The sequence below is a fragment of the Pagrus pagrus genome (genome assembly GCF_965226575.1).
Source record: "Pagrus pagrus genome assembly, chromosome: 24".
Classification (NCBI taxonomy): Eukaryota; Metazoa; Chordata; class Actinopteri; order Spariformes; family Sparidae; genus Pagrus; species Pagrus pagrus.
This window is the reverse complement of record NC_140206.1, coordinates 18,443,995-18,465,316: the sequence shown is the minus strand read 5'-3', so window position 1 is coordinate 18,465,316 and position 21,322 is coordinate 18,443,995. Positions and strand designations below refer to the sequence as shown.

The window sequence follows — 21,322 nt, the reverse complement described above, 5'->3', positions numbered from 1 at the left end:
GATCGTGGCTAAAGCCTCTCTTTCTGGCTCTCAGGTATATAAAGAGGAGGCAGCGGTAGAGCAGAGGACAAAGCACTCTGGAAACATTCTTCACTCGTTGCTTTTCATCAACATTCTGTTCTCTCCATCTTTCCTCACTTCGCTTCCTTCACCTGCTGGAGCTGAGCAGGTACATCTGCCACCCTAAGCCAAGCCAAGCTGAGCTCGACCAAACTGTCTTCAGTCACTATGGATATTGCCATCCAGCACCCCTGGTTCAGACGCACCATGGGCTCTGCCTACCCTGCCCGACTCTTCGACCAGTTTTTTGGAGAGGGCATGTTTGACTACGACCTCTTCCCCTACACTGCCTCCACCATCAGCCCTTATTACAGACAGTCGCTGTTCCGCAGCTTTTTGGATTCCTCCAACTCCGGCATTTCTGAGGTAACAAGACCAGACTCAGGTTACTGCATGTCAGGAAGCACGTTAAGAGCCTTCAGAGAAATATGTAGATTGGTTTAACTTATATGTAAATAGGAGAACAGATATAGTGAAGAAATGTGTTCAAAACTAAGTTTTTAGTGATCTTCGGATAACTCCAATGCTCAGTTCAACATCAGTTAAAATATTATTCAGCAGTAAATGTATTTTTATGTATAAATTGCACTTGTGTCGCATCATAACTTTTTAAACAGGATTTCAGCATAACTATCAATAGTTATGATAGTAATGACACTCTTCTCCTCTTTGTATTTATATTTGATATCCTGAATTGGGTTTGTTTCAGAGAATTATGAGTTCATGGCTCTACATCTAACCATAACTTCTACTGTGCTAAACACAACTTTAAATTAAGAAATAACTTCCAAAAGTTCAAGAATAAACATTTTATGAGGTTGAATCTCTAATGTTTTTTTGAAAAGGCTATGGTACAAACGACCCTCTCTATGTTTGTCTATGTCCTTCAGGTGAGGTCCGACAGGGATAAATTCACAGTCTACCTGGACGTCAAGCACTTCTCTCCTGACGACCTCTGTGTGAAGATCACTGAGGACTACGTGGAGATCCAGGGCAAGCATGGAGAAAGACAGGTAGTGATCCTATTATTTTTCTTATACACATCTCTTTTAAAACGGCATGGAGTCAATGCATGTATGATAGAAATCGATTATTTTGGAGGAATTTCCCTCAAAAGACCAATGTCAAAAAAGTATAGAGCCCCCACTTACAATAATTCTGTTGAACATCAAATCATGCCCCTTCATTACCTTTAAGCAGTTACACTCCGACATGTCTGACATACTGACATATCATCACGACATCTACTGCCCTTCCACCAAAGTGTGTGTGGTTAGTAAATTTCCAGTGGAAAGTGTAGAATAATTCAAGGTTTTGAAGCCAAGGATTGTACCCCCCTGCCATTACTTAGTACAATGAACTGCATCTAACAGGTCAGCCTGAGGATGAATTTAACCTCCTGTAAAATGACCCAGTTTCTTCAACATCATGAAGCAATTCCATTAGTTTCGTACATGTTTTGTTCAGCTACAAAACATTTGAACTATGCTGCGGGAGCTGCTCAATAGTTAAGTTCTGTTGTGATGGTTTCTTGTAGTACCTACAAATCCCAAGCTTTTATCCAGGCTCATTATAGTTATTTCACCTGTGAGATTTTTTGACATTCAAAACGCCATCAGTGAGTTGTGAGGACATTTTGACCACCGCTGGTCACACTAAAACAAAATCTGCAAGATTTTATAGTGATTTATATAAATACAGTTTCATTCTTATGAACTTTTTCTTTAGCCACTGTTAAACCTGTTGCTTTTCAGGATGACCACGGATACATTTCTCGTGAGTTTCACCGCCGCTATCGCCTCCCCACAAGCGTTGACCAAACAGCAATCACCTGCACCCTGTCAACTGATGGTCTGCTGACTCTGACCGGGCCAAAGATCATGGGGGGGAGTGAATCCGGCCGCAGCGAGCGCAACATCCCTGTCACCCGTGACGACAAGCCCAACGCTGCTGCGTCCTCTTAGAGGCCGAGCGATGCTGGAAGGTGCTTGGCCCTCCTACAACCTGCATCGACTGGGATGGATGACCACAGAATCTCTATCCTCCACCCCTTGGCTTCTTCTTCTCCCTTTCTCTTAGAGGATATCTGTGTCCTCCTCACTTCACTTTCTCCTCTGTAGATTCTTCTTAGCACATTCTTACCACATTAGTATCATTGTTTGAGATTAACCGAAACTCTCGCAGTGAGGATGGTTAAGTGAGGGGCGGCTGGACTTTTTAAGGAGAAAACTCATCTAAGGACGAGACATTAACATGACCTGATGCTTCATTCTGCTGGTTGTTGTTGATCTGTGTCAGAGCGAGCCCTCTGACAGTACAGATTGTTGGGGTAAAGCTTGGTGGTAAACGTCATACATGGCTTGTCCCAGATTTCCCATCAGTGAAGTTCTCTGAGGCCCTGGCTACTTCCATTCTTGTGCTGACTCTTTGAACCCTCTCCTCTCTTTGTCTTAAATATATACTGTTCTGTAATCTAGGCCTTGTTCAATGCTCATTAATGAGAAGTCCATACTAGAGAAACAACCAATAAAGCTGTACAATTAACCAAAAGCAACTCCTGTGAGGATTTATTTTTCACATCAGGTTTCCGTTCAATCAATGTTGTGCTAAATGCTAACAATGACATTAGTACAACTACTCTTCTTCTGGGTCCCAGGTAACTATTAGCTACGTAAGAGAACATGCTTTCACTTAGGCCAGACATAAAGAATTTCAAAGTTATAATCCCTTCAGATTATTTATTCATATTCATAACTATGTATGAGAGACTGAAGGAAAATGATGCAGTATGTAATACTATGCTATTGTTTATAATTTGGTCTTAATGATATCAATCTCAGTGGTTCACTCTCAAATCTGAGTTTTTAACCCAAACATTTTCTATCGCTGCTGCTTCACATTAGAAGTTTTCAAATAACACAACATGCAGTGGCTTCTACTGTGAAGCACACACAGAAATAGTTTATTTGTTAATGACATTACAATCGTGATTTTTCAGCAAAAATTAGCATGAAACAAGATGTTGGGTCATTTGGTGACTTTTGTCATATTTTGTTTGTTAGCCAATGATTTCTAATTTATGAAAACTGATATTGGAACATGTAGAGGCAGCCATAGTGAGCTATGAGATAAAGAGCTGCAGGCAACCAAATTATCTATATTACATGACTGCTTAAATGCCATTTAAATGGCTGATCATTTTCTAAAGCTCAGTACTGATAAAATTCTCATTCTCTGCCCCAGACAGCCTTATCCCTTAGGTGCAGGAAAGCCTTGGTTCCTTCTCATCTGTTAAGAAGGGCCTTGTGGAGTTTCCTTGTACAGAATCAAAAGCTGCATTTCCAATCAGTGCAACAGAATGTGTGTATCCTTTAGGGGTAAAACTCTATCGTATAGGTCTGGAAATTTCATGGTAAGTAGGTGGTAACATATTTGAAATTATCCTCAAATTACCACAATAATTGCCAAAATATTTTTGAAAATTACCCCAACATTATTTAACAGTAATATTCTGCTTTTTTCCAACAAGCAGCTTATAAACTGCTGTTCATTTCTTTAACATATTTCTAGGAAACTTCCAATGGGTTTCTGCTTAATATCTGCTGGTCATGACTTTTTTATTTCTAACTAGTTTCTGTCGAACTTCTGCATGTCAGTTAATTGAAGTTTGTATGCACCAAGATACTCAGACAAATTCCTTCAATGTTGAAAACCTACTTGGCAATTTAATTCTGATACTGACTAAAGTCAAACAGAAAGACAGTGCTCTGAAAGTTAACAAACATCATCTTTAATGTGTCTTGTACAAACCTGTATTTTCATATTAACATTAAGGAGGTAACAAACCATCCAAGACACAATCATGTGAACAAATCTGAGGGCTCAAACATTAACAGTGTAACTCAATAATGATATGTAGGTTTAACTAATAACAAAAAAGAGAGAGATCAAGTGTGAAGAAAGTTAACACAGGAGGAGAACTGGACTGAAGATCCTGTATCCACATCAGATGCTGCTCATTTTACCCTGCAAACACACAAACATTGTTCATTTAAACACACTCACAATGTCCAAAATTACTTTTAGTTAGACCACCACAATTTTCAGCTTACAATATTCAAAATTAATATTTGTTGTCTGTTTTTTCCAAATAAAAAGCACAAGTAATAGGCCCTCAGGACTGGCCACAAGTATCACACGTTGCAGTCCTGACTAAAAAGCCTCATTTCCCTCCGTTCAAAAATGTGTTTATCTTATTGGCTTTTCACTCTTTACTCTTCAGTGTTTGAGCCTCACAGTGCAGAATGTCTGTGCCCAGTGTGTGTTCATAATTATGGGAGGGAGGGTTCTTTCTGCTCACATTAATTCTTACTTAAACACCTGGACGTACCAGCAGGAATTCTGATATTACAACTAGTACCTTACTTAAGTGTGATGTGGACACTGGAAGCCTTCAGGTCAGAGACACTAAGAATGGACTTTTCAGTGAATTGGGAGACATCTTGTAGGTAAACTTGAAATGAACAATATTTACATATTCATAGATACCTGACCTTTCAAGGACCTGGAAATTAATTTTACGAGTTTTCAATTCAATTTCCCAGGATGGATTATGATGAAAAAACTGTTGTATTTAGGTGGCTAGAATCTATGAGTGAGTACAATTTGGATCCTACTCTGGTACTAAACCTGTTGAGCTCAAATAATGGCTGGCCGTTATGGGTGGTTTAATATTTACAGTGACACTGGCTATCAAGTTTAATATTAAATTAGGCTTGATTGAATTAAAGGGGACTGTCAGGCCTTGGCAAAGGCATGCACTCTACTGAATATCATTCTAGTTTACACCTCTGCTTTTCGTACCGTGTTACGTTTAAATGTAAATAAAAAGCACCTACTGTCAAATTAAGAAGCTGTATTTATTATATGAGTATATAAGTACAGGATTTAGAAGAATCACACTAAGTTTAAAATGACATATAAAATCATGTTTGAAGCATGTAAGGCGGGCAGTGTGTATGGCAGCTTGAAAGAGGGCTCCAGCTGTCAATGCAGTGTCATCCTCTCTTGAATCATAATCTTTAAGTAAACTGACAAAGATGCCTCACCAACTCAAAACACCCGCAATTCCCATGAGAAACAGCTGGAACACAGCAAAGTTGGGGCTAGCTCACAGCACCAACGCTAGCCATTTAACGGGTCAAGCTAACTAGACGTGGACAATGCCTCGCTGGCAGCGAGTGAGGTCTCACTCATAACTAAGCTGAACTGAATTGAACTTTCACTTACACTACCTTCAGCAAAAGAGTAATTATTCTATGTGGATGGCGCAGCGTTACTGTTGGTTATCATATTCTTGAGTCCTAGCCAATAATGGGTCAGTTTATACAGTGAAGGTGTTAGGCTGTGTGTGCATAATATAGCCTATATTCACAATTGGTTGGTTAGGGGCCATTTCTCTTCTTCTCTTTTAAATGTATCTTAATTTCACTCAAATTATGATAATAATGCTTAATGCTAGACAGCTGTCTTTTTGAAGGCTGTCACTGTTGGGAACCATGGACCCAAGTGGTTTTTATGTTGTGGATGTGGTGCACTCCAAGTGCCTATGGGTGAGTTCTGTTTTGATTACCCAGACTTTGTTTTGCTTTTTTTATGCACCACTTTCTTAATGCTTTAATTCCTGTTTTTGTTTATCTGCAACTTAGTACACATACTATTTTTTCAACCTGACTTCAATTTGTATTGTTAGTTTGAGATATTTGACAATAGATCACACAATGCAAACAGACAATATAAGTGGATTGAATTTTATGACATGAAACATAAGGGGGATGCATCATCCAATCAAAAAAAAAAAGGTTATGTAATTTATTAAATCCCAGAAATGTGATGTAGTGTTCAAGGAAGAGACACACCTAATGCCAGAGGAAACTAAAAGCTGTGCCAGGGTTAGGTGGGACAAGCGTTTGCCTAGTGTGGTAGTAATAGAAGCAATACTAAAATAAATACTAGCTAAAATGCAAGGTCAAACTGTTATACCAGTCAATTTATATGCCCCAAATACTGAAGAACCCACCTTCTTTGGGAAACCTGAGTCTAAACCAAAAGATTTAGGGATCTTTTATGGTAGCAGGGTAATTATGGGGGTGACTTCCGCATACTTTTAGATCATAATTTAGACCAGAACCCACCTGCCTCTCACAGGGTGTCTACAGATATAATCAAGTTAAATCTAAGACTTTTTAAGACCTTTCTAATATCACTTTAAATTACATTTAAGGCCAAACCTGTGATAGAAATACACACCTAAAGTGAAAAAAGTATATATAAACAATTTTCATTGAAATGTGCAACAGAAATTTTCATTGGGAAGGTACAGTAAGGAGAAAGAAAATGGCTGACTGGATATTACTAGAGGTGTGAATCTTCACTGGACCGATTCGATTGTGATTCAGCTGTCAACAATTCAAAACGATTCTCAATGCATCACGATGCATCTCAATGTATGACTTCGTCAATTATCTATATTACTGCACATGGCTACTTTCTCATTATTCTCATCAGATAAGGCATCTATTGACTCTGCTGCTCACACCTCTCTCAGAGCTGGACAGCAAAATTGACAGCGCCTCCTCAGAACTTGGCTGATTAGCTGGGCTTGCTGTAACAGTTATTATCTATGGCTGCAGACGTTAGCTTCAGGTGAAAATGGCTAATGTGATTAGTAACTGTGAGGCAGAAGTCACGGTCAGCATGGGTCTTGTCCAGTTCATGCTTCCCAGCAAGTTCTTAAAATCCGACATGTGCCCCGAATGTCTGTTTTAAAAAATACAAGGTGAGTTTTTGTATCACTCGCAGATGATCTCTGCCTCCCTCCAACATACCACCTACATCAGTAACATTAGCCTAATGTCCAGCTGAGGCCAGACAATCACAATCAACATAAACTACAGACTCTCAATTATCAGCACCCAAATCACCTCAGTTCTGAGTGTTGCCGTAGAGCCAAAAGCTGTTCAGAGGTCAGATGATGCCGTTGCAGGCTGTGAGTTCCCAACATCCGCGGTAAATAATTTCATAAATAAAGACCTATCGAATCCGAAGTTGAGATCATTTTAAGACTTTTTAAGGTCCCACAGCCACCCTGCTCTCAAACACATGGATCAGCCAGGGCCTTACAGGACCTTTGTAAGGACTCAGGATTTGTCAATGTCTAATGACTAGAGATTACACCCTTTACTCATCTCCTTATGGCACACTGTCAAGACAAGATTTGTTTCTTATCTCAAAGTCTGTCACTTCCGCTGCAGTATCCTCCACTATTGGTCACATACTGATTTCTGACCATGCCCCTGTATTTCTCAGCATTCTCCCCCATAAAAAAACAGCTTACTCCCCCAGGTGGTCTCAATTCCAGCCTCCTACTGGATTTCGACTTCAGGGAGTCTTTAAGAGCTCAAATTAACCTGTATAAGGAAACCAACTTGCCCCCTCTGCTGCCATAATTTGGGAAGCCTTAAAGGCATTCACCCGAGGAAATATCATACAACACACTATATTTTTTTTAAAAGAGAGACTAGCAATACAAAGCAGCTCGACCTGGAGAAAAAAAGTTTCATAGCAGAGAGTGCTTTCAAAAAAGACACATTATCTACCAATTTGATCACCTTAACCAGACTCAAATATGAATTAAATATCATTCTAACCCACAAAGATGAATTTGCACTGTTCAGAGCTCAACAAAAAATATTTGAAGAGGGGGACAGGGCTGGACGCATGATGGCCCGATACATTAAACAAAAGGAGTCTAAATTCAATCCCGGCTCTGAGAGTACAAGGACACATGATGCTAACTGACCCTAATGAGATAAATTCAATGACTTTTATATGTACCTCTATTCATCTGAATCCCATGTAGAGGAGGGGGAGATTGAGGTGTTTCTGGATCAGCATGGTCTTCCCTAAAGTCCTTGCAACCCTGCAGTCATTAATAATAATTAATATAATGTGGGCCTCAGGTAGCAGGGACTCCCCAACAGCAGCTCTCTCCTTAGATGCTTAGAAAGTGTTTGACAGGGTGGAGTGGCAGTTTCTGTTCTCCACCCTGGAGTCCTTTGCTTTGGCGCTACATTTTTGGGCTGGATTAATCTTCTATACACCACCCTAGAGCATCAGTTCTAACTAATGGTGTCCTCCACACACAGCTCACCTATTGTGACGACACTAGGTCTGATTTTTGGGTGACTGCATAAAATATACTGCTGAGGAAGAGAGTCAACAGAGCGGACACACACAGGGAGAGAGAACTAGAAAGATTGGGTAAACCAGTGTTTGTGCATTGAGGTGGACAATTAAACTTTTCAAGCAAGTCGTCATGCAAGCCATGCAAGTTGCCAACCTGCTCATCATGAGCAATACAACACTTTCTGTCTAAAGCGCCACACAATATTTCTATGCTTGCCCATTCACACGCTAACACACTCTTAACCAAGGACACTTCAACATCCAGACTGGAGTAACTGGGTATCGAAGCATCGACCTTCTGATCCTGAGCCACAGGAGGTAGAGCTGTGTGTTATCAGTACCGCTGATTGGTTTTACTGATCCATGGAGGCCCCACCCCCCAACATACAGGACCCAGAGGATCCACTATAAAACGCCCTGGTGCCAGACACCACTGGACACCCTCAGAGGTCTTAAGTCCATGTCTTGACAGGTCAGAGCTGTTTTGGCTGCATGAGGGGAACATTCACAATATTAGGCAGGTGGTCATAATGTGATGCCTGATCGGTGTATTGTAACTGTGGTACCTGTTTGAGGGCCTGCAGGTCCTCCAGGGTCTGCTGGGCAGCTAGTTTCAAGCTGGGCTGCACTGTGGAGGTGAGTCGGCTGACACGAGCCTGGAGGTCTGGATCCAGCAGAGAAGAACCCAGCAGGAGCAGCACATCCTCCTCCAACAACACTGACTGCAGGAGACGCAAAGAGTGAAGACACACCTCCCAGTGTCCATCTGTCAGACAAACAGAGAGTGTGAAGCTGATACCTAGACAATGTGAAAATGTGCTAATTCCTTTTTACATATGCGCAATTAAAATCAGTGCAAAGACATTCGATTGAATGTTTTACCGCATCGCTTTATTTATTTTTCTCTATATATTGTTATTTTGAATTTGATGCAGGTAACACATTTTAAACAAATTGGGACAGGTGCAACAAAAGACTGGAACTCAAAAACAAATGTTTGGAACATTCCACAGGTAAACAGGTTCATTGTGGTGATGGTCATGGTCCTACCCATGGATACTAGTAATATGTCATATGTCATTATGTAGTAATGACTACTGAGTACTCATTGGTTGGAACATGAATGTGTTGATGGGTACCGCGGCTAGTATGAGCCCATTGCAAGATTGTCTTTAGTTACAATCTGTTTTAATTAGTGTTTTACTCAGTTTCCCAGGTGCTTTGGAATCAGGTTTGCAGCATGATCCCTTCCCTGGAGGATTTTGGCCTGATGCAGCTTGACATTACCCACGTCCCTGTGAAAGAAGTAGCTCCACCACCAGTGGTTGTTCCAGCCCCACGCTTGGTATGTGCATATATCAGTATTAGCTTTGGTAAGGCTATAAAATGTAAGCATATTGGATGTTACATAAATTATACAGAAATATTTGACCGCAACTGTTTATAACAACTGTTCAGTGTTTTACACAGACCTGTTTTACTATAGATAACTAATGTAACATTCGTGTGTGTGTGTGCGTCTTGAATTCGTGACAGAGTCGAGTTGTTCTAAATGCATCTCCTGTCTCCTAATGGTGTCCTTACCATCCAGCAGAGTCCAGATGAGAGGCAAGAGTCCTGGATTTTCACTGATGTACTTCAGTCCTTTAACATTGATGCTGACATTATACAGAGCCATCAGCATCAACCTGCAGCAAACATGAGCATAGTCAGTTTTACTTAAACACTAACATGTCCTACAGAGGCACAACACTGACACCTACTGCCCACATCTAAATACTAGCATGCATGACTGAGTCTACCTGTATAAGTTCATTCATTTTGAGATTTGAATAATCAGTGGATGTACACATAAATGTTGGCTGGTCCTATTCCTTAACTCTGGTTAAATGAGCTTTTGTGTCAAACACTGTTCAACAATTACAGTTATGAGGTTCTTATTTCAGACATCAGGTCATTAAAGCATTTTGCAACTTTCTTTCACCTTAAAATAACAGCTTCAAAATCATTTTGATGGTACAGTGTCTTGTAACATGGTGGTGTCTCTGTCAAAGCCACCAATTTCTACTTAATGTTGCTTTAAAGTATAGGTTCAGATCTTTTCATGTTTGTAGACCCTGTAGACCCTGTAGACCCTGGTCCCTCTCCATTCATCTTTGATTTCCAAAGTGCCTCTAGACAGATTCAGACACTTTTGTCTAAAGCGACTAACAGTAATTCATACATACATTCATACATGATGCCAACCAGCACATCAGGAGCTTGGGGTTCAGTATCTTGCCCAAGGACACTTATACCATACCAATCAGAGCAACAAAACTAAATTCTAAATTTGCCTTGCAATCAGTAAAGTATCTATTTATCTTTCTCTCTAAACATGACCTACATCCAATCAGAGCAATTAAACTTGTGTGTCTGAGTGGCTACATAAGGCTACATTAGAATGTGAAAAGAAATGAGAAATGGCCAATGCAGAATCTTGATGCATATGTTGGGGAAAACACATTTCAGGTCTAGGTTACAAACAACCCCTGGCTAAGCAACAATGTCAATGTCAAATAATACAATAAAAATATGATTTTAGTAATGTGACTTATACAGAAAAAAAATGTTGTGTGCAGAGGATCTAGTCTTGTCATTTTATGATGATTTATGGATCAGATGATAAGATCAGAATCAACCTGATGTTCCATATTTGGTTAAATCTAAATTTGTATATGTCAGGACATGTTCAGACTAACAATGAAAATACAAATAGTTTGTGTTATGCATTCTACCACAGCTCCACGTACACTTTCAGTTTGGGAAAGACACCAGGCCTCATCAACTCCAGAAGCTTCATCAGAGTGTCCAGTAGAACATGAGACGAGCAGGATAGGAAGTCCCGCCCACAAGTTACTGCTGCTATGTCTGATTGATGAAAAATAAAAACAAAGTAGGTGATGACAGACGGTCTGAGACGCTGTAAGCCATTGTTCATTCTGGAGGAATTATACAGCTGACTTCAATGACTTTAAATTGTTGACACGTTTAATATGTTTGAATTGGTCACAATGAGACTGTTCAGACCTGGTGTCAACATCTGTCCTGAGTGACAGCTCTAAGTACAGTTGGGAATGCCCCCAAGATGCTTAATCTGTCAATGTTAGCAGCAGACACTTGTCAAAGTCTGTTTCATCTAACCATTGAACTAGAAATGGCAATTTCCAAGACTCCCTAAACAAATTGCATGATTTTAAGAGTTGCTGAGTGAGGAGAAACAGCTACTGTACAACGAATTCTAAATTATTCAAATCAAATCAAATCAAATTTTATTTGTATAGCCCAAATTCACAAATCACAGTTTGCCTCAGAGGGCTTTACAATCTGTACAGAGACGACACCCTCTGTCCTTCGACCCTCGATTCGAGTGAGGAAAAACTTGCCCCAAAAAAGGCCCTTTTAACAGGGAAAAAATGCGGAAGAAACCTCAGGGAGAGCCACAGAGGAGGGATCCCTCTCCCAGGACGGACAGACGTGCAATAGATGTCGCATGTACAGAGCAGATCAACGAGATCACAATGTATTCAATTATAAGCGATGGTTGACAGGAGTGAAAGTACACAAAGATGTATTACAGCAATAATGATGAAATGCACATGGAAATGTGATTACTAGTGATAACAGTAGTAATGATCAATGGCAAGGATGGTATGTAGCAATGCAGTACGATAATAGTAGTGGAACGTATGTAACAGAGATGTGACTAATATTAGCGACAGTAGTGGTGGGTGTCAGGCAGGGTCATGGCAGTAGGCGCATCCACGATCAGGCAGGGCCATAGCAGTGGGCGCATCCACGATCCACGACCCGGGCGCGGCCAGGATCCAAGGGAGCCTGTAGGACTAGAAAGCACAAGGACTCCGGGGAAGAAGCAAGTCAGTGACATGCAGAGATGGGGCATGTATACAGGCATAATGTATACAGATGGAGAGGAGAGGAGAGGGGAGGAGAGAGAAGCTCAGTGTGTCATTGTCCCCCGGACTAGGCCTATAGCAGCATAACTAAGAGCTGGTCCAGGACAGGCCCAGCCCTAACTATAAGCTCTATCGAAGAGGAAGGTCTTAAGTCTACTCTTAAAGGTAGAGAGGGTGTCCGCCTCCCGGACCAAAACAGGAAGATGGTTCCAGAGAAGAGGAGCTTGATAACTGAAGGCTCTGGCTCCCATTCTACTTTTGGAGACTTTAATTAATTAATTATTGGTGCCTTCTTGTAAATTCAGCATTAAATACAAGACATGAAATTGTTTTTTTCATTGTTAAAAGTGCAGCTTGTTGTGGCATCACTGTAAAAGCCTGTCTGTTTTTCGTGTTTAAAGTGCAGCTTCTGTGTCTTGTCCTGCATCTTACCTCCCAGCAGCTGTCTGAACACAATATTTCAACTGATTTCACCATTTACACTAAATTTATTACAAAACATAACATATTCATACAGAATTTTATGAATACAGTAAACAGTAACTAACATAGGCTACTTCTTTGTTGTTTGTGGAGAAAGTCACCAGACTACCTTAAAGTATAACTAAACCCCCAAACCACTTTTTTCTGCTGAAAACAAATGTATTTGGGTATGAAGTAGTGTTGTTGATGTATTCTGGTCCAACTCTAGACATTTTAGTCAAAGTATTTCAATTTGGTGTATTTTGTTGTAAAAATGTAAGAGTGACTGCCCTCTATGGGTTGAAACCCGGCTATTACAATCGAATTTTGCTATTGGCTGAGATGGAGGCCGATGACGTTTTGGAGGCAGCTTACATCATGAGCCACCACTGTTCGCCCCGCCCCTCTGTGTGTGTTTTTGTGTGTGTGAGTGTGGTGGTGGTGTTGGAGGGGCTCTGTTGGAGGCTGCACAGAGTGACTGGACGTGTCTTAACTGCTCCTGGAGCCCCGCCCACAATCAAGGCATTTTTTGAATTTCCAGCCCAGATGCACCTCAGCCAAAACCTAGGGGTTTAGTTACACTTTTAAAAAAAACACTCAATTTTTAGACTGCTTTATAAGAAACTGTATACATTTTGTGAAACTCTGTCTGCAACACATTCTTATCTATTTGGGCATACTTGTTAATTCGGCAAACATTATACGTGAAGTTATTCCTTCCTTGTGGGAAAACGAATCAATTTTTTTCCAGTGATGAAGGTGTATTCTTGCGTATGGAGCATGGAGGTGAGATCCCATCACAAGAGGTCACTCAAGGTCACTTGAGATGCATTTAATGCCAGGTGTGAATTGATGGCCTTGAAGCTGTCCACTTGTGATCAAATAACTCAGGATGGATGGTAGAACCAAATGTGAACAGCCTCTCTGTGGATCCAGGTCAGGCTTGATTGTGTAAAACCTACTGACATACACAATACTCTCTTGATAGACTAACATAAAAGTGGTGCAAAATATAAATCTTCAAGTGTGTGTGAATACACCAATGTGTTGCGATACGGAAGCTGTGAACTCACTAGTAATAGTTCCGGCCAAAGCCAGCACAAACTGGTGCTCCTGGGAGGTGTGGTCCTCAGTTTGAGTTTTCACCTCCTCGTCCAGAGACCTGACAAAGCTCTCCAGGGTCTGAGCAGCCACTGACAGGAAAGACTGCAGCTTCCCCTGCACCACACACACACACATACACACACATACACACACACACACACACACACACACACACACATTTAATAATGTGCACATATCAGACAATACAACTCGAATACGATCATGTCAGTGTGCATCCTGGTTCCTCCATCCAGTCACATTCCCACCTCCTGAAACATACATTTATCTACACACAGCAGATGCACTCTCTCAACTGTTTCCACTCTCCCTAGTCAGCCCTGCAGGTATTTAACCAAGCTATTCCCACTCATATTATGCAAGTCCATTCATGCTGTTGGGTTTTGTGTTTGCTAGTATTTGAGTTTCTGTTATCTGAATCTTTTTTCTATGAACCTACCTATCTATCCACCTGCCTGTCTACTTACCTGTGTGCCTGCCAACCGTCCTGCATGTAAGCTTTTCTGCATTAAATCACTTAAGATATTCTGCTTCCTCCCCTGTCATCTGATTTTCTGTCCAACACCTCTTGCCCAGCATAACCAGTTGTGACAGATATCAAATTATTTCAATATTTAATACTTTGAGAGTTTACAATCAAGCATGTCATTTGGATTGTTTAAGAAACACACACACAGACAGACTTGTGGAGATGACTCACATCAGCCAGCCACTGTGAGACTGTGTGCTCCCTGGCAGAGCTACTCCACAGCAGACTGCAGGTTGCAGATCCCAAACCAGAGCAGAAGTCTGCCTGCTGCTGCAGCTGTGCTCCGCTCTGCCATAGCTGCTCACGTAACAACAGCTTCTCCTACACACATAAATGGTAATCTTTCAATGCTATTGGTATTATTGAGTTCACTGAAAGAGGAAAAGTTAGCTGCATGGCTCTATGGCGGTAGAAGACTGATTTTTTTTTACCAAAACATCCCTTTAAAGCTTGCTCATGTTTCTCATTGTTAAGTTAAGGAATATGAATTCATTTTACAAGCGTCACACATACAGTGTGAACCTTGTACAGTATCGGCAGTCAGACATTATCTTGCCTATCCTCACTCACCTCTCTCTCTTTCTGACATTCAGTCTGCACTGCATCCAGTCGGGACTGAAGATGCAGACACTGCTGTTGCAACCGCTCCTGTTCCTGCACAAGGTGCTCCTTCACTACACATACACAGACAGAAACACACACACGTCTGTAGATTTGTGTAGTTTATAGTTTCCAAGGTGAAGTGATATCAATATGCTGTGAATTTACAGTAACTTAACTCACTATACATTCTATAACATGTTAAAAGGTGACATGTCAAAGGTTTAGATTTGGTTAGTTTGGAAGTTGGTGATTGTCCTCCAGCCAAAAAAGCAGCCAGGCCACACACCAAGGCTGTCTCCTACGTTTTTACATACACATATGCCAACACGCTTATGCTAACGCGCCTTTCATAAAAATAACAGCAACAACCAACAACAATATTTGGAAATACCTATACAATATAATGTGTGGATTGATAATGATCTAAGCTCATGGGACATAATTTCCTTGCAACTTCAATCAACAGAATCCACAATGCTGAAAAGCATAAACAGACTGTAGTTTAACTCTTATCAGATTTCACCTGGATAACCATTCTCATTTCATAACATATCTTTTGTGCATTTTAATGTCGTGTTTTATGGACACAAAAATACCAGTACACTTTCAAATTTACATATTAGAGGAATATTTCCATTCTTTTGACGTTGGGTTATATGAGGTACTTATCCCAAGTCAGTGTATTACCTGCTGTAGATGAACATCAGATCACCCCCTGTGCGGAGAAGCAGCACATAGCACTGGCAGGAAGTAGGGCATTTTATTGCTGTAAACCATAACAGCTATGTCATCAAAACACCCTCTCCGCACTACATTCCACTTGTGTGTAGGAATACAGATGTTGTACGGTTGAGGGTATGTAGTGCCAAAGCAAAAGGCTGTTTGACAAAATACATTCTGCTGCAGGTACGGTTTACAGCAGTACAATGCCCTGCTTCCTGCCAGTGTTACATGCTGTTTCTCCACACAGGGGGTGACCTGATGGTCATCTACTGCAGGTAATACACTGACTAGGGATAAGTACCTCATACAACCCCACATCAAAGTGCTGAACTATCACTTTTAGTTGTCACCAGTTCACCTTGCATTCAGGATAGATTGGAATCAGCAGGGACCTCCCAAACTGATTCATAACATTCTCTTTGAGTAGAATGGAAATACATATAAAATAAATACATATTCAACTTACTTACAACTTTGATGACCAGGGACCATGTTAACAAAACATCCTATGGCTCAAATTGGCTGCTATCTGACTGAGGGGGTGATTGGGAGGAATGGCCTGCCTGATGTAAAACTGAGCGTTGTTTTGTTTTTGGACTTCTGTGCTAGTCATTGATGGCCGAACACCATGTTCAAGCATAAGGTGGTTAATAAGTGTACTTGGTACCAGGCGACCTTAGGCCAAAGGTTGATGATCGACTTTGTGGTGTTATCATCAGATCTGTGACCGTATGTTTTGGACACTCAAGTGAAGAGAGGAGCAGAGCTGTCAACTGATCACCACCTGGTGGTGAGTTGGATCAGATGGCGGGGGAGGCTGCCGGATAGACATGGCAAACGCAAACGAGAAGTGAGGTTGAACTGGGAACGGATCTTCAACACCCAGCAACAGAAAATTCAGTGGAAGTTGGGGACGTAGAATCCCAGCGGGCCATGTTCAAAGCCTCTATTATAGAGGCAGCTGCTTGGAGCTGCGGCCAGAGGGTCTTCTGTGCCTGATGTAGTGGCAACCTAAGAACCCACTGGTGGACACCAGTGGTGCAGGAAGCCATCAAGCTGAAGAAGGAGGCCTTTCCAGGGGTCTTCTGAAGCAGCAGACAAACACTGTGAGACCAGAAGGGCTGCAGACTCTGTGGTTGCTGAAGCAAAAAACCCAGGTGTTGGACGAGTTTGGGGAGGCTGTGGAGACGGACTTTTGGTTCGCCTCAAAGAAGTTCTGGAAAACCATTTGGCAGCTAAAGGAGGAAAAGCGAGGCTTTAGCCAGGCTGTGTTAAGCCAGGGAGGAGAACTGCTGACCCGGACTCTGGATAATGTTGGGCAATGGAAAGGGCACTTTAAGGAACTCCTGAACCTGAATATCACATCCTCTGCAGAGGAGGCAGAGTCTGAAGACTGGGGGGAACACTCATCCATATCCCTGGCAGAGGGCACTGAGGGTTAAGAAGGATGCCTGAGGTGGATGAGAGTTATCCTGAGATGCTGAAGACTCTGGACATTGATGGGCAGTCTTAGTTGACACGCCTTTTCATGGAAGATGGAAAGTAAGCTGGACAGATGATTGCAGCCTCAGCAGTACTGCAGGCGTTGCGCTGGATCGGATGATGATGAGGTAGCTGAGCTGAAAGGCAAGGCTTTTGATTTACCACTCAATCTACATCCAACCCCCATCTATGGCCATGAGCTGTGGGTAGTAACCAAAAGATTGAGAATGCAGATACAACGAAGAGCGTCCTCTGTAGGGTGGCTGGGCTTAACCTTAGAAATTGGGTGAGGAGGTCGGACATCCAGAGGGAACTCGGAGTAGAGTTGTTGCTCCTTTGCATTGAAAGGAGCCAGCTGAGCTGGTTTTAGGCATGACCAACTGGGAGAAGACCCTGGGGCAACCTAGAATTGCTGGAGGGATTATTTATCTCATCTGGCCTGGGAACAGCTTGGGATCCCAAAGGAAGGAAGGATGTCTGGAATACCCTGCCAAGACTGCTGCCACCATGACCCAACCTCGAATAAGCAGAAGAAGAGGGATGGATTGTTGGAAGGAGATGACAGTATTCTAAATCCACTATGTTGACCAAAAAAAGAAAAACTGCATAAATGTGGTTTGCAGTGCCAATTAACTTGGAAAATCTTGGACTTGGACCAGAAATTAGTGGGTAAGTTATTATTAAGCAATTAGCAATTAGAATTGTTATAGCATATGTTACTGCCATTTAGGAGTACTTCTGTGGCGACACAAGATCCTTGGTGAATATGGTCACTGATTGTGGTACTGTGTGATGAAACTATTGTAGGTTGCCAGTGCAACAATGTATGTATAAGGCGTTGGAGTGGTCAAAATGAGTTCTTTACAAGCACATCTGTCTTTTCTACTGGCTAGTGCCTAAGGAGCTGATAACCTCACCACATGTCACTGAACACAGGAGTCAGGTGTGAAAGGGTGAACTGATGATAAGAAGATAAATAAGAATAAAAAGCCAGTTCCGCTGATCATGAAATAAATCAACTCAGTAGACAGCAGCACCAATCTTGACTCTCATATCAGGGTGACTCTACCTCACAGCCTCTACAAACTGGTCAAAAGCTGCTTTTGTCTGGCTGACATGGCATCCACCTTAAAGTATTTTCTGCCACAAGTCTAAGTTTAATGGAAGCATACTTGTCTGAGCTGCTTGAGCTTTGTGTAGCATTTTAATCAGGTCTCCATTTAGGACTCTGGGCAGAAACTCCCTCAGCTGCATGACTTCTGTGGTTAACTTCTCCAAATCTCTTTTCCTCACTCTGACAAAACCTTCCTGAAAGAAAAAAGATACAACTCATTGCAGACATGGCCCGAAAAAAGTGTTTTAAAAGAGTATGACCTATGTGCAATCACCAAGTAACTATACGTCGCATAACATAGGGTAAATGTAAGGTGACGTATCATATAATTGTTTTTTAATTAATGTCATTAAAGTGTAATTCAATTATGTTGTGTGGGCTTTTATGACTTCACTTTAATAAGCTGGACTGAGGCCAAATGAAGGACTTAGTAAGTCAAGAATATTAGACTGTTTGGCCGTAAAGCTTCTTGCTGACCTTGTGTTAAGGACTGTAGTACTGTATTGCTGCACTGTTGTATATTACCCAAAAGAGGAGAATACCCTCATTAAAAAGTGGCAGGCAGAACTCAAGCTGTCTAAAACCCACTTTGAAATTTGTGAAACCTTTTTTTCTATTTGTCAAAATGCAAAAAGGGAGATTTCACTCTCTAGACCACATTGGACCAGGGGCCATATGCATAAAGCCTCCTAATACTAAGAGTTGCTCTTAGTGATGAAATTCTAAGAGAATTCATGTTTTTTTTCTTTCAGGTATTAAGAATTTTCCCTTAAAGTTAAGACTAGGTCCTAATAAAGAAAATATATTCACAAAGCATCTTAGCCCTAACATTAAGAAACATTAAACATTAAAACATTAAAAACATTAAAAACTTCCGAGTAAGGAAGAGGACTTTTAAGAGACTTAAGAGTTTCTTAATCAGAGGAGAGAAAGACAAATAGGAAGCAGAGATATTCTCCAAATGCTGAGTGACAGTGATTTAATGAAACGCTAAAGTTTAGATCGCGCAGGGATCATGATTGTGATATAACAGCCGAAATGAAAGTGATCACAACACTAAGTTAAAAATACAAATAGAAAAGAAGTGAAAAATGCAATATTGATTTCTACTGCAACCTTCCACCAGCAGAGTGATCGCATGACAATAATGTTTTCCAGAGCTGTAGCTCAGGCGGTAGAGCCAGTTGTCCGGTAATTGGAAGGTCGCTGGTTCAAATCCCTAGCTCCCCTGGCTGCATGCTGAAGTATCCTTAAGCAAATACTGAACCCCAAATTGCATCAGTTGGATAAATGTGACAAGTGCACTTTGAGTGGCCAATAGGCTGGAAAAGCACTATACTCCTCACTGCTGTGCTCTCTTTAAAATGTTTTACACTTGTCATTATCATATTGCGATATGGCCAAAAGCAATATCCAAATCACAGAAAATTTTTCCATAAAGCTTAAATGTGTCACTATTATAAATGAAGCATTGTGGTACTACAGAGATGCTTGGCCACAAATTACATTCTCCATTCATAGGGAATAACCATGTCTGGTATAGAGCCCAGCAAAAATCACATCATCATCATGTGATGGTGATTGTGTGTGTCATGATGGCAAAATGTTGTCATGTAGACACACAGAAACACTTCTGAGTACTTTGCCATGTGTTTATATGTATGTCTGTGAACAGATTTTGTCAAAGCAAAAGCATTAAAACTGTGCAAGATGCAGTCACAAGATTCTACAGCTGGGTATTTTATACCATTAATAATGTAGTATTGAATACTGAGTACTCATGGGTAAGATTGTCAACATGTTGATTGGTGTTGTGTATGGTCTCAAGTTTAAATTGTGATTTAATTTTTCATATAGTTCATCCATATTTTCAATCTGAACCCTGTGTGTGGTCTTGGTTTCACAAATCTGAAACTAGATTTCAAAGAATCTTTAGCCTTTTTGGTACACTCTAGTCCAGATTTGATACATCTGAGTATAGTAGTTTTTGAAAGATATCTGTGACATCTGATATTTTGCATTTTACAATCAGCATTAGGGTTTCATAAATCTGAAACTGTGTTTTAAAAGTTCATGCCTTCTCTTTTTTTAGTACAGATTACAATGAAAACCAAAGTCTCCAGTTTATCCCTATCTATATTCTGAGGGTTTATTTTTTACCACGGGGTTTGTTCATATGCTTCATAGCCTGCTGTATATAACATTATACTCCTATAAACATTAAATAAACTCATTCATGGATTGATGAAAAGAGATCTCCAAAATGCCCTTTGGTAAAAACCTTTTGACTCTTTAATATATCAACAACATTAAACACATCTTGAACATGGCTCTATCTAATGTCAACATTTCTGTTGTGAAACTAACATTATGTGCAGTTAATGAGACAATGCCTCATTTTGCATGTTAAATACGTTTTCATAAAACTTGTAATACAAAAAGTATTTGTCTTCATGATAGTAATCAACTCAAGATTCTTGACATTTTAAAGATATCACCCAGAAACTTCTTGAGTTAAGAAGTTTCTGGGTGATATCTTTAAAAGGTTTAACCTGTAATTTCTACCCCTCACTGCCAAAGCAGAAGCTAGAAATGGAAAACTAACTCATTAAATACTGTGTTAATAAGCTACATGTTTACCTTTGCTTCATAACTCAGAGCCAGCGATTTCCCGCCTAATGAGGCTGACATCTTGTGGTCGGTGTTAAGTCTTCAACTTCTGCTGTTGTTTCTACTTTCCCTGTGGGAGTGTCGGCATTAATACATTGGTAACGTTACATACGTGTTCCTCAACCTTAGCATCATAGCAGAATAAGGTACGACATGTTGATCGAGCCAGAAGTTGTTCTGCCCAACACAATAAATATTGTTATAATACCTCCGACCTCAAGAGGGCGCAACGGCGGGTGCTCTTCCTGACCGGTGGTTAGTCAAACCCGACTAAAGAGGAGTACCGTGCCTGATGCGCTCTCTGCCAGACTCCAGACCGGGTTTTGTGATTATCCAGCCGGGGATACAGGCTTA

The 21,322-nt window shown here is 40.9% G+C and overlaps 2 protein-coding genes across 2 annotated transcripts; one reads left to right on the top strand and one right to left on the bottom strand.

Annotated features, from left to right (window-relative positions):
• Positions 1-228: 228 nt before the first annotated feature.
• Positions 229-2,024, top strand: cryaa (crystallin, alpha A; the record flags this gene model as incomplete). Its single annotated transcript, XM_084346977.1, has 3 exons — positions 229-426; positions 951-1,073; positions 1,815-2,024. 3 exons carry the CDS (start codon positions 229-231, stop codon positions 2,022-2,024), a joined length of 531 nt encoding a protein of 176 aa, XP_084203103.1.
• A 1,804-nt stretch (positions 2,025-3,828) lies between these two features.
• hsf2bp (heat shock transcription factor 2 binding protein) lies at positions 3,829-21,264 on the bottom strand. Its single transcript, XM_084346809.1, has 10 exons — positions 21,177-21,264; positions 20,939-21,038; positions 18,357-18,492; positions 14,947-15,050; positions 14,548-14,697; positions 13,799-13,943; positions 11,100-11,217; positions 9,892-9,995; positions 8,874-9,073; positions 3,829-4,086 (listed from the first exon to the last, which is right to left on the bottom strand). The coding sequence occupies exons 2-10, from the start codon at positions 20,987-20,989 to the stop codon at positions 4,066-4,068; spliced, it is 1,029 nt and encodes a 342-aa protein (XP_084202935.1). The 5' UTR covers positions 20,990-21,038; positions 21,177-21,264; the 3' UTR covers positions 3,829-4,065.
• Between the last annotated feature and the right edge of the window lie 58 nt (positions 21,265-21,322).

Coding starts and splice junctions, on each gene's coding strand:
- hsf2bp (XM_084346809.1), bottom strand. CDS start 20,989: ATGTCAGCCTCATTAGGCGGGAAATCGCTGGCTCTGAGTTATGAAGCA. Junction 9,074..9,891: donor CATCTGGACTCTGCTGGATG/GTAAGGACACCA, acceptor TTTGTCTGACAG/ATGGACACTGGGAGGTGTGT. Junction 4,087..8,873: donor ACCTGCAGGCCCTCAAACAG/GTACCACAGTTA, acceptor GTGTGTTTGCAG/GGTAAAATGAGCAGCATCTG.